Consider the following 13264-nt stretch of genomic DNA (forward strand, 5'->3'; position numbering starts at 1 on the left):
ATTCTACGTCTGTGCTTTTATCGTAAATCGAAGCAGCAAGACGACTGATCGACTTTGTTTCGTATTATGCCAACTGTCCCAGATCCCTCAAGAGCCTGCTCGTACACCAAGATCTTGTCTTCATCTGCCATGCCCCAAGCTTTGATCAATTATTCAACTGCAACTGTGAGGGATGTGGCACATCACATCAGTCGAAGGGCATTCTTACAGGCTATACTTTGGTAGCTTTACATTCCATATCACTATCTTATGAGGGGTCCGTAATATTTTCACTGAACAATTGTGAGTGCGTGGGCTGGGCAGATTGAAGAGGTCTTCCCCATGTGGTCCGCAGGTGATAGAAAATAGATATGGTATCGTAATATATCCCAATTCGGGCCCTTTGCAGCTAGGAGGGCCCTCCGCAGTCATTGTATATACGTTATCGTAGTTCTTAGGTAGTCCCTAACCGACCCCCCTGCTCCGTGGCTCCTCAGGGACCACTAGACAGCAATATCAGTCTTGTAAATTGTCGTGCTGGGAGCGAGATTCTATCGTGTTATGAACCTCGATCAGGCTCTAGTCACGTTTTTGAGGAGCGACCAGACTTAGGATTCATATTTGAGAAAGCCAGACAATCTGCGTAATGGCGTCCTTTATACAGCCAGAGTATCTCATCGCGGGAAATAAACGGCATGTCTTGGCGCATACCGGAAATGAGCAGCATTCCCGCTCTCCAGCGACTTCCTGCTCAAATCACCTCAATAACAGCACCATGGTGCCTGATTCAATAATTGTTCCCCACTCAAGGAGCGGTGCCCATGGTCCGAAGGGACTTGAGTGCTCTGATGCAACGCTGCCTGCGCAAAGTGCGGATGTTTTCGGCAGCATAGCAGCGTTACTGCCACCCACACAAGGGGACATCATGTCTGGGAAGACCAAGCGGGCTTGCTGGAACAGCACGTTCTGCAAAAGAGGGGTTGCCCTCTGGGAGAAAGGTGATTTGCACCAAGCATATTTAATCGCCGGTCTGTCCATAAACAAAATGCTGCTCTCTAGCCCGTTGCAATCCGCTTCAGATCGTGAAAACCTCGACGGAAAGCACTTGCAATGAGATTCGATTCAGCTTTCCCCTGGCTTCTGGCTGCCAGTCTTGGCCTAGCAAGAGAATCTCAAGATGAGGATGCCATCGCACCGCCTATGATGAAGGGGAAATATGCCCCAGGCGCCTACATTGCGGAGATATCCGACGGCCAAGTAAGTGAACGGGGATGCTTGCACAGGAAACATATGCTGACCGAGCCTATAAGGACAGACGAGTGCATCTCAAGCCTCGGGGCCCAAGGAGGTGTAACTAGTGTTGAGGAGCGCATCCGCTTCGACTCCACAGTCTTCAAGGGCACGTCATTCAACCTTGGAATTGTTCAGAAGGAAGACGAAGAAGAGGTCGTACGCCAGGTCGGGGCTTCACCCGAAGCCAGAAACATCTGGCCTGTCAAAGTTATTTCATCGCCCCAACCGAATTTAGCTTGGACAGCCCAAGGCAAACCCTTGGTTGAAGTTCAGCGGAGACAGGTTGGCAAAGACGGTCATTCGCCTCACATCATGACGCAGGTCGATCGCTTTCATGCTGAGGGAATCACTGAAGAGGGTTTTCGGATAGGTATCGTTGATACTGGCTTCGATTACACCCATCCAGCCCCAGATGCCTCGTCGAGTTCGGCGCAAATGTCGCCGGTGGCAGCTACGATGAAAGTCAGCCACCCAACCCAGACGGAGACCCTTTTGAAGATTGTAACGGCCACGCAACGCATGTCGCTGAGATCATCGCCGCGCTGTATAACCCGCTTGGCTTCAAAGGCGCCGCGCCTGGTGTCAAAATTGGCATGTTCCGCGCCTTAGCTGCTCTGACATTACGACAATGGACGCTCCCATGGCTGCCACTTATGAAGATGGAAGTGACATTATCACTGGCCAGTCGGACTGGCAAGTGGCTAGAGCCAAAAGCCATTTGCATTGCTGGTGTCGCGCATTGTTGAGGCCGGTGTTCCCTGCACCTTTTCAGGTGGTAACAAGGTTGGGGGCACAGAAGGCCTCTTCGGCGTCAGTGCCCCCTCAATTGGCGATGGAGTCCTATCGCTTTCGTCGTTCCAACATACCCATGACCCATCCTACGACGCGCCTAGCGGACAAGCTAGCGAGATTTCGAATACGGACACGGGTGGTGCCGTCAGTACTTTCACAAGCTGGGGACTGACCTTTTATTTGGGGAATGAGCTGGATGTTGGCGCACCAGCAGAAATATTCTTTCAATTTTGCCGCTAGCTCAGGGTGGCTATGGAGTTGCTTCAGGGACGTCAATGTCCTGCCCTCTTATTGCCGCCATTGTTGCTCTGGTTGTTGAGGCCAGTGTCTCTCTCCCCTTAAGCGACAACTTAATCTAATGGTACCTAAGAGTAAGAACATAACGGGAGATTCAATGAATTCTCTCAATGTCCGCTAAGACCGGTAGATCATACGACATGTCGACAGGCCGGCCAGTCCTAAGTCCTGGTCTTGGCCCCGTTCCAGAGCAAGGTACAGGCTTGGTACAGGCATACGACGCAATCCACTCTATCGTCTTCCTGATTGTCACACAGTTGTATTTTAACGACACTGAGAACTCTCTCCGACACTGAGAACTTTCTCTCTGAACAAGCTTTTATGGTTCGAAATAAAGGCACCCTTTCAGTGACTTCCGCCATCGGACACAGGCCCGCGCTCACTGCGGACACCCTTTGGTCAAGCATGGTATACAAGCAATCATCACCACTTCTGACGAGCGCCTACGCTGGGCTTTCATTTCCCCCTCAAGAACAATTGTTCAGCCTGGAAATGAAGTACAGGTCTTGGTTACCGCAACACCACCGAAGGACGTCGACATCTCTGTGGTGCCCATTTACTCCGGACGGATCACTCTCAATGATACTTCAAGTGAAAATTCTAGCTCACAGCTTGCACTGACGTACATAGTAGTCGCAGGAGCGATGCGAAATACTATAGTAATGGCATCGTCTCGCATGTGGACTACGCGGTCGGACAACTCGGGCAGCTCGCCACTTCCAGGCGGAGTGACTGCATAGCTTTCTGCCCCACCTAGAAACAAAAACTTGACCAGAAATCCGCTTGAAGTCTCAGATCTCATCCTACCGCCAAGTGCACTTCCAAGTCAGTCCATCTGGCTCGTCATGGGGAGTGCCGAAGTCCGTCTTGAACTGCAGCTCCCGGCACCATCATGCTTGACCGCTGCTCCACGGCAGAAGTAGAACGGGCTTGGTGATGTGACAGTAGGTAATATCGAAGACTATCCTACAACATACAACCGAAACGTTGGCTGGGCGTCTTCATGGAACGGTAGAATGGCGGATGGTTCCTGGGCACTTCCCGATCCATACCGCTTCGTTGTAATCGCGCTGTGGACCTTTGGCAATGGAGGCGACGTCAGAGACTGGGATCGCTTTAACTTCTTAGAAATCAGGCTACAGTATGTTTGAGACAGTGATGGTGCAAGACTGTCGTTTTGCACCCACCCACCGGTTCCAGTACAGATGGAGTGACTTGCAAGGATCAAACAACTTGACCTCATTGAACAATGATGAATGGTTGTACATAGCAAAAGCCATATCAACACCCTTCCGTGCCTATGCTTCCATTTACTGACGATCATCCGGATGGAACACCAATGCCCGCACCTCGATGCTCTCCCGCAGCGGCGCATCCTCCGGAGCCGAGGGGTCCACAAATGCCGTGTGGGGCACGCGGCGCGCCCGGCCGTCCGTCTTGCTATCGAAGCACTTGATGAGAAGCACCTCGTCCGGGGTCAATCCACTCTTGTAGAACCACTTGTGGCTGCTGTTGTGCTTGACAGCATAGGTCTCGCCACGGCGGTCGGGGTAGATGAGCTCTGTCACGACGAGGTCAGAGTCCGGGACTGAATCAGCTTCGGCCACGGCAAGCGGGTCCCGATGGACAGTCTTGATGGGGCGCCAGACGTTGATGATCTGCACGCGACCGTTGAGGAGCTCATCTGCTTGCTCGGGCAGATGATGTGGAACCCGCGTGAGCGCTGCCGCATACGACTGGTCAATGTGAACGCGCTGGACTGGCCCTCTGAGCGTTCGGCCTTTCGGCTCTGCGTCAGGGGCCTGGCGGCGGATGGTGTGGTCGAAGATAAAGATCTTTGAGGCACCAGTGCTGTGGTGTGTAAGCGTTTTTCATGGTCATAATCCCTCGGCAACTTACACATCCTTGAGGAGCTGCTCTGTTTCGGGGTAGTATGAAGCCTTGATCTGGTCGTCGTCGAGGAAGTCGCGCTCCTGCGCCGTATGTCGATGAATCTGGAATCCATTGGAATCGAGGGAAAACTCGGCCTCCCGGCCTGAAATGTCGTGAATGGTGACTTTGTGAGACTCGACCGGTCGGTCGTAAGTCTCAGGGCGACCAACGTAGGTTGGATGAGGAGGCGAGCCGTCCTCATTGGGCTTGAAGTAGTTGAGGGATGTCTCAACGTCATGACGGGACAGCTTGGGTTCGTTTGAAGTCTCAACTTGGACGGGTTTATCGATACTCTGGAGAGAGCCGAAGGCCCCCGTGGGGATCTGGTGAACGGCGGCGGCGGCCATGATGAAAGTAATCTGAGATACTCAAGGGCTGATAGCTATGAAATCAAGAGATCAATGATGCGTCGGTCATGTGGTTTCTGGCAATGGTTTTGTTGAGTCTTGCGAGACTATCTTTGGGCGTGGACCTCGGCGCTTTTTATGCGACGGGTGCCTCAACAGACACCCCGCGAGCACGCCATCCACACCTCAACTCGGTTGATGGAGGGATTGATAAGCAACCCAATGAAATGTGATCTGGGCACACTGGAAAGGCGCCAGTGACGTTGGACAACGTGAGGAGAGGCTCGATTATAAATGATACATTGAAAATGATGACTGGATGGGGGTTGTGTACATAAATTCACACATGGTGCGTAAGCTACGCGCGTTGCACGATGATTGAGGTTCATCAGCAACATCGACCACCACGGCGAAGACTTTATGTAGCAGTCTTTCAGAAGCACATAATTAACATATGATCAGTTCTATTCTATAAATAGAAAGAGTCTACCCTCTATGATGCTTCCAGTGACCGCGCTGCCGCTCGCAACGGTTCATGAATCAGCTTAGTGATGGTAGTTCCATCTTTGAGCAAATCGACCTTCTCTTCCAATCTATACCCTCCAAGCCTCGGGATGAGTCGCGTCCACACATACCAGTACGCTGTCGCAGCGGTGATACTACCATCGTTAGCAGGGTTCGGGTCATGTAAAGCAAGGGCAACTCACATGCTCACGCCAACGATAGCATACGTGGCGTAGAAAAGTTCACCCTCCCGCCGATTTGGCGGCGGGAAGAATGGTGCAGCGAGCAGGCTGAGGCTCAAACAGATCTTCAGCACCACAGCAGGCAGCCAGACTTTGAACGGCCTCTTCAGATCTGGACGCTTGAAGCGCAGCCACACGAGGCCGGATGCCACTGCCAACGAAAAGAACTGGCCAGGATAGCCTTCTACTTCTAGAATGAAAGAGTATACCTCACGCGACGGCGGTAGTGTTATGACGAGGAGGGAGGGTACGAAGTGTACCGCCAACCCTCCTATTGGCGAGTTGAAGGGGCGTGTTGTTGAGAGAATCTCCGAAAAGGGTAGGAAGCCCTGCCTGGCAATCTCTTGTTTGAGCCGGGCCTGAGCAAAAGCCACGACCAGTACGTTTCCCACAGCGGACAGGGCGACGGCCAAGGGTAAGATGATGCGCCCTACGCCGGGTCCAAAGATCCTCTCGAAGAAGAGCGCTGCAATCAACTCGCCGCTCTCTTTGATCTCGTCGATGGGGACAACGATGAAGTAGGCCACGTTAATGAGCAGGTACAGCCCACAAGCCGTAATGAGCGCAGTGAAGGTGACAGAGCGCAAGGTCCGCACGGGATCCTTGACCTCGTTCAGGACGTTGTTGGCATTGTCCAGCCCAGCGAACGAGTAGAAGACCTTGAACAGAGACGTGGCGATGATTCCCCAATTCCAGTTTGAATGTTCCCAAAGTGTATTCCAAGCCAGGCTCGACCCTTGCGCTGGTAGCCGCTGTTCCGGACGCAGAAGCACGACGTACAGGCCAGACAGGATCATGAATATGATGATGCCAACTTTGACCCAGCCTAGCACGTTTTGCAAACGGACTCCTGTCTTGGGGAATACGGCATGGACTCCGGTGACGGCCGCGAGCAATGCCACAGCCAGCCCCTTGCGGAGACCATCGCCCGCCTGCTCCTGGCCCAGTGCGAACAAGACATACTGGCTGAAGACAATGCAGTTGCTGGCCGTGAAGCCGAGCAGGACGACATGGACGGCGACCAGCGTCGAGGCGAGAAAGCGCGGCCGCCTGTATGTGAACTCCAGGTACACCTTGTCGCCGCCCGACCTCGGTAGCATGGAGCCGAATTCCAACGAAACGGCCAAGCCGCAAGCAGCCACGGCAGCACCCACGACCCACAGCACCAGAGCTAGCCCCGGGCTACCGACCGCACGAACTATTGAGCCCGGCGTTGCGAAGATACCACTGCCGATGACTCGGGAGATGACAAGGATATAAGCACTCTGCCAGGAGAGCGTGCGGCCCAGGGAGGAAGCTTCGGGGAGCACATCGTCTTCGATACGACGCGATATTTTGCCGAAATTATTGGAGTACAGCGTTGTGCTCGAGCTGCTCGAGCTGCTAGAAGTGGCCGGTGAGAGGAGCGGCTGGGCTTCGGCGTCGGTGATCGTCATGATGCTTGGTCGTTTCTGGTAGTTGTCTGGCTTGCTAACATGCCCGACTTCTCGTCGGCACTTGTAATCGTGGAATCGATGTTTTCAGGTTGTATATATCTGTCATGTCTCGGGCAACAACAGTTGATGGTCTTGGAAGTGTTCGCAGCAGACGGACGCCTGCGTTGTGGTTGTGGGAGGCATCGCAAGATAGGGATTCGTGGGACGCGACGACTGCTTGATAAGCGCAGCTGACATCTGAGACTCCATGGTGATGGCGTTTGATGGCACCATGGCGATCCGAGCACGTGTTTGGGGGTGAGTGTCGCGGAGGAATGTTTTGGTGGTACAATGAAGCTCGCACGCCATCGCGATACTGATGACGAAATGCAGGTGCGGCTCTCCTACAATGCGGATGCCTAGGATGCTATCCACAGGCGTTAGTCATCAGACCCAGCCATAATCATCACAACGTCATGGGAGTGGGAAGGCACGGACGACATGCACATATTGAAACGGCAACTCATCTTGAATGGTGTCACCACGGAATTGAACAAAGTGGATTGATTGTTGTTAAGGTACAAAAGGAGACTTCCAGAAGTCCAAACGAAGGTAATTGGTCAGATCCAGCATCGGTAAGGAGTCTTACCGGGGCGATAACGACAGAACAAATGCATCAAATGAGGACTCCACATTTGGGATGAAAGTACTCCTGGGTCACAGAACAGAACCTTGCCTGATCGGCAACACACCCCCTCAGATGGGTAGGCGAGCCTCTCTCTGACCATCTGAACCACGAAAGATCAGGCAGATGCCTGTTGGCGGCTTTTGGTAGAGAATTTGGTGCCTTTGGAACAGTTGGCGTTCTCAGGGCAGATGAAGGAAATCGTGCTTGTGAAGCAAATAAGGATGTGTGTAAGTGTTAGGAGAGGTGGGCGAAATTGAGCAAGCTGTTCACTGGTGGACCGCTGGTACGCACTCCATCTGCAGAAGCTTCACGAAGTTCTGATGCTTCTGAGTCGGGAGAATCTTTGTAAGCCCATCGCTCACTATCTTGTCAGTGCTCATCCAGTCCACGGATATCTTCCCCTGTCTGACTGTTTGTCGGATCCAAAGACGATGGATGTCAACATGCTTGAGCTTCGTAGTGGCTTGAGGCCTCTCACTAGTGAGTAACAGCAGCGTTTGGCGGTTATCACAGAACATCTGGATCGGAACCTTGCCATGAAAACGTAGCTGAAGCTCCTTGATCAGACGAAGAGTGGCAAGGTAGTTCCTCGCTGCGACACTGAGGGCCACCAGCTCAGCTTCGGTGCTAGAAGTGACCACGGATCGCTGCTTTGTAGCTTTCCAGTCAATTGGACCTCCAAAGAGCATGGTGGTGTATCCTTGTGAGCTAAATCTGGTGATGGGATCATCGCCGAATGATGCGTCGCTCGCACAATACAGCGATGTAGAATGGTCTCCTGATCCTCCGTAGGACAGCGAGAGAGTCCTTGTGCGATAGAGGTAGCGGAGACAGTGGTCTGCTGCAAGGTGATGGAGTTCTGTCGGCCTGAGCAGAGACTCCGCAAGTCTTGAGGCAGCTTTGGCCACATCAGGTCGTGTTGTGGTTGCTGCGTAATTGATGGAACCAATTTTGCGTTGGTATAGTTGAATGGATTCAGCAGAGGCTTCGTAATCCTTTGGAGCAGGTGCTGGGTCTGTTGATAGAGGCGTCAAATGACCTCTGGTGGATGGCTGGAGGTTGAGGTCCTTCATCTTTTCAGTGATGTAGTTCTCCAGAGACAGCCAGAGCTTGCGCTGGCTACGATCTCTGACCACTCTGATGCCTAAGAACCATCTGACCTCGCCAAGTTCTCGCATCTCGAACAGAGACTTGAGCTGGCTCTTCAGCTCTTCGGCCGCTTGGCGATCCTCTTTGCGGTTCATGAGGATGATGTCGTCAACGTAGAAGAACATGATCATGCCTCTGCCCATGAAGACACAGTTATCTTCCTCGAGAGCCACGAGGCCGATCTTCCGCATAGCCTCGGACAGCAGCTTGTGCCAGAGAAGCGGTGATCGGCGCAAACCGTACAAAGCTCTCTTCAGCTTGAAAATCGTGCGCCTCTGTGGAGCGCCCTTCTTCTGTTGCATCTCCTGCATGAGATCCCAGCCCTGAGGGGCCCAGACGTAGACTGTCTCGTCGAGGTGTGCATTTGGAAAGGCGTTGACGGCATCCAACTGGTGCGTGTCTAGGTCAAACTCTGCACAGATGGCCATCAACGTTCTGAACGTCTTGGCTGCCAGTGTCGACGCGTATGTTTCCATCTCATTCTTGGGCTGTTGGTCTCCTCGTACGCAGAGCCTGGCCTTGAACTTGGTCACGTAGCCGGTGGAGTCAACCTTGTATTTCCAGACCCAGGTCAACCCGAGAACCTTGTGTATTTCCTGGTCGACCGATTCGAAGGGGACTTGCTCGATTGTGTCCATATTTTCAATGGTGTTGACCTCCTGGACGCTTGCTTCTAGCCACTGCTTTTTGTGATCAGAATGAAGCATCTCCTTCCAGGATCTTGGCTCCGCGGGCATATCTGTTCGGAGAAGCGGTTTCTTGTTCGATGGAGTCTGAGTGTGAAAGAATGAGTATTCCACGGTCAAATGTGATGATGGAGGCATTTTCTTGCTGCGGCGGGCTCCTAGAGCCTGGTCGGTGGGGGTGCCGTCTTTGAACTGTGACGGCTTTCTGTCTCTAGCGCTCCTTCGAGTGCCTTGGATTTGTGTTGATGGCGACGGCTGTGGGGCTGGTGCCACTGATGGTCGGGCCTCCACAGTCTCTGTCTCGTCTTCAGCTGAACTTTGATCAGCTGGTGTGTGTTGAGGTGTTGATTCAGGGCTCCGAGCTACTTCGATAGTGTCTTCAATAGCCTCTTCAGTCACTTGAATGGTGTCTGGCACGGGGATCGTGTCTTCCACAGCATCTTCAGCCCCTTGAATGGTGTCTATTACGGCATCTTCCACCCCCTCAGAGACAGCTGGCTGGCCTTGTCCAGTCTCCGTCTCTGGAGTTGGACGTGGTGACGGCAGGACATCATCTCTGCTGGCTGTGTGACCTTCCCGGGGTCGCAGTATCTCCGCGTTGATCTTTCCTCCAAGTTGGAATGTCCGGGCTTTCTCGAACAGGTCGATGGTGGCAACATCGAACTCGTCAATGTCCAGTGACGAGTTGAAAGGATTCTGGGCGTCCGCAACGGGCACGTCCAAAGCCTGGAATTCGTCCTGTAGAATTGGCTTTGGGGATTGGGCGTCCTTGAAAACTGTGGACTCATCGAAACCCACGTCTCTTGTCCTCAATACTGCTTTCATCTCTGGAACCCAGATTCTGTATATGTTGCTGCTGTCGTATCCACAGAGATAGCCGATGTGGGCTCTCGGAGCCAGCTTCTGCTTTCGGTTACGTCCCTCTTGGGCGTCTGCCGTGAGAGGATACGCCCTGCATCCGTATCTTCGCAGGTGAGCCAGGCCTGGAGCCGTAGTTCGAGCGGCAAGGCCCTTGGAGTTGAGCCAGTCGTTCAGCCTTCCTTCTGGTGTCGCCCACTGTAGGCGTCCCTTCGGCGTGAGATTGTGGAGATATGCAGCGGTTTGTACCACCTCTGGCCACAAATCCTCCGGGAACCCAGCAGCCGAGGTAAGGGTTCTTGCGATGGTGAATATCGTGCCTCCATTGCGTTCTGCGGCACCGTTCTGTTCTGGTGTCCTTGCGGCTGATCTCTCCAAGAGAATGCCGCGCTCTTCTGACCAAGTAACCAGATTGCTGCGTAGTGCTGAGTCCCAGTCAACTCTCAGGACCTTGATGACCAGATGGTACTGTCTCCAGAGAAACATCTCAAAGTTGATAAACGCCTGGAAGCCATCTGCTCTGGCAGGCAGAATCCTGACAACAATCTTCCCCGAATATGCGTCCGTTATTACAAGGCACGACTCCATGCCGTTGTACGACTTCCCAGGGCTGAAGAAGTCCAGGTTGACGCGCTCAAATGGATTCGTCGTCGTGTACGTTGGCTGTCTCCGAGATACAATCTTCTTGGATTTCGCTACCCCGCAAGACTCGCATTCGAATGTTGTTGGCCCTTTCACCCCAACTCCAGTACAGCTGTATGGCAGCTGCTGTATGGCCTCTGGGTGGGCATGAGCCAGCCGTTCGTGCCAGAGCCTCGAGTCGCTGACCATCGCGGCTCTCTGCTTCTTGGAGTGATAGAAGGAAGTGGTGCTATGTAGGGTGTTCACCGCATACTGGCCACCCTTCTCCTGAAGTGGGATCTCTGAGCCAGTGGCTGGGTTGAACAGCATGTTCCTGAGGGAGTCCAGTCCGAGTCCTTGGCGTTGGAGCTGCCTGGCTGAAATAAGCGTCGTCGGGTAGTCTTTGATGTACGAGACATCATGGCAGGTGATGCTGATGACGTTCTGCTTGCTGTCGAGGGTGTCGATGGCCATCGTGCCATGCCCTTCGACGGGGCTTGATTTGCCTCCTCCTGTGCTGTATCTTACAGTGTCGGTGGCCTCGCGAAAGTTGGTGAGGAGGTCTTTGTTGTTGGTTATATGGTTGGGTGTACCCGAGTCGATCAGGAACTCGTGACGGAGATCCCCTCCTCGGTTTGTCCGTTGAAACTCGTCCGAATCAGCGACGGAGAAGTTGCTCATGAAGTTGGTGTACTCGTCATCGCAGCTCTGTTCATCATCGTCACCGAGGAAGTTGTTAAAAGCAGAGACGGCGACTCCACTGGTGCCTCTTGCCTCCTGCCGCTTCTTTTTGTCCTCCTTGATTTTCTCGTTCCAGAATTGCAATGTGCTTGGCTTCATCCTTTTCTTCGCTTCGTCAATGTAGTCCAGCAGGCTCTGATCGGATTGATAGCTCTTCTTCCTCCGGTGTTCCGCGATATTTGGGCACAGACAGATGGGCTGACACGCCTTGGGTGCCCTCTTCTGCTGTACACAGTCGCAGAATGGTCTGCGAGAAGGCGAGCTGTTTGGCTGTTGAGGAGAGTCACGATGGGAATCCTGGGCACTCGTCCGATCACTTTGACCATTCCGGTCCTTGCCCATGAAGGTCACCGAGTCGCTGTAGAAGGACGTCTGAGATGGCTTGGTGGTGAGGCGATGCGGTTGGTAGTCTCTAAGGTAGCTCTTGTACCTCAACGCCAGTACCTTCCCTCCATCACGATCATCCAGCTCCCGGCGAACTTGGTGGGCGCACTCTGCTTCGGCCCACCCTGGAGACACGGAAAGAATTGCCCGAAGGAATTGAACATTTTGATCTGCGGCTTCTTTAAGCTGAGGAATCCCGTGCTTCTCAACTTCGATACAGAGTAGGATGAAGTCGTCAACCCACTTCTCATGGTCCATCTTCTTGATCATCGCCATATGCTCCTCCCAGCGCTGGCGAATGTATTGTTTCTGTCCCATGTCGGAAGGGGCGAAGTGGTCCTTCAACGCCTTGAGCCACTCCTGGCTGCTTTCCTCGTTCATGAAGACGGCCGAAAGGCTCCTGTCGACTGTGTTGAGGATGTATTTCTGGACCTCCTGGAGGCCCGCTGACTCCCTGTTGTAGATGTCCAAATGGATCTTGTACAACGTCAGCAGTGTGCTGAGATCTCGCGTCTCATCTTCGAATGACGGTGCTGTTGGCTTCTTGGCCCTCTTGGGCCGCCTGTCAGCCTCTTTGTCTGGGTCGACTAGATCCCAGGCCTCGTAGGAGGTCGCCACGGCTCTGACGGAGTTGAGCCATGTCCTCCATTCCTCCCTCCTTGTAAGTGTCACTCTGTGCTTACCAGAGTCCATCTTGAGGATCCCTGGGCGTTGTCGGAGACCGTCGGGGAGGTCGTTCGATGGTCGCGACTGATCGCGTGTATGTTGAATATCATCAATTGACCCCGCGTGTACTCAAGCCCTAGGCCACACGTCTCGGAGGTTCAATTGGTCTTGAGGAGCTGATTTCTCCTGCTTCGATGTGTCGTGGAGAGATGATCGCTCTCCTGGAGGATGTCGGTAACGGCCCTTGGCCAGTGGTCGTCAATGGCGAAACGTCGCGTCAATTGACTGTTGAAGTGCAGCGGCGATTCAGCTGTAGACAGCTTCGCAGCAGGCGTATTGGCCGTAGGCGCCCTGCTGTAGATATCGAAGGTCAAGGAGCTGTATCGTCGCCCGGGCTCATAACTGTCACCACGGAATTGAACAAAGTGGATTGATTGTTGTTAAGGTACAAAAGGAGACTTCCAGAAGTCCAAACGAAGGTAATTGGTCAGATCCAGCATCGGTAAGGAGTCTTACCGGGGCGATAACGACAGAACAAATGCATCAAATGAGGACTCCACATTTGGGATGAAAGTACTCCTGGGTCACAGAACAGAACCTTGCCTGATCGGCAACAAATGGCAAATCGATAAGTAGCTCTTTTAAACGCTTAATGTATGTATATGGCGCC

General features: G+C 53.2%; 3 protein-coding genes across 3 annotated transcripts; 1 reads left to right on the forward strand and 2 right to left on the reverse strand.

The window, feature by feature from the left end:
- Positions 1-1089: 1089 nt before the first annotated feature.
- VDAG_10461 (serin endopeptidase) lies at positions 1090-1881 on the forward strand (the record flags this gene model as incomplete). The annotated part of the gene is made up of 2 exons (XM_009659666.1): positions 1090-1236; positions 1300-1881. The coding sequence occupies 2 exons, from the start codon at positions 1090-1092 to the stop codon at positions 1879-1881; spliced, it is 729 nt and encodes a 242-aa protein (XP_009657961.1).
- A 1790-nt stretch (positions 1882-3671) lies between these two features.
- Positions 3672-4640, reverse strand: VDAG_10462 (uncharacterized protein; the record flags this gene model as incomplete). Its single annotated transcript, XM_009659667.1, has 2 exons — positions 3672-4212; positions 4261-4640. 2 exons carry the CDS (start codon positions 4638-4640, stop codon positions 3672-3674), a joined length of 921 nt encoding a protein of 306 aa, XP_009657962.1.
- Positions 4641-5133: 493 nt separating this feature from the next.
- On the reverse strand, positions 5134-6822 carry VDAG_10463 (low-affinity methionine permease; the record flags this gene model as incomplete). Its single annotated transcript, XM_009659668.1, has 2 exons — positions 5134-5299; positions 5348-6822. The coding sequence occupies 2 exons, from the start codon at positions 6820-6822 to the stop codon at positions 5134-5136; spliced, it is 1641 nt and encodes a 546-aa protein (XP_009657963.1).
- Between the last annotated feature and the right edge of the window lie 6442 nt (positions 6823-13264).

The sequence above is a fragment of the Verticillium dahliae genome, genomic scaffold (genome assembly GCF_000150675.1).
Source record: "Verticillium dahliae VdLs.17 supercont1.40 genomic scaffold, whole genome shotgun sequence".
Lineage (NCBI taxonomy): Eukaryota > Fungi > Ascomycota > Sordariomycetes > Glomerellales > Plectosphaerellaceae > Verticillium > Verticillium dahliae.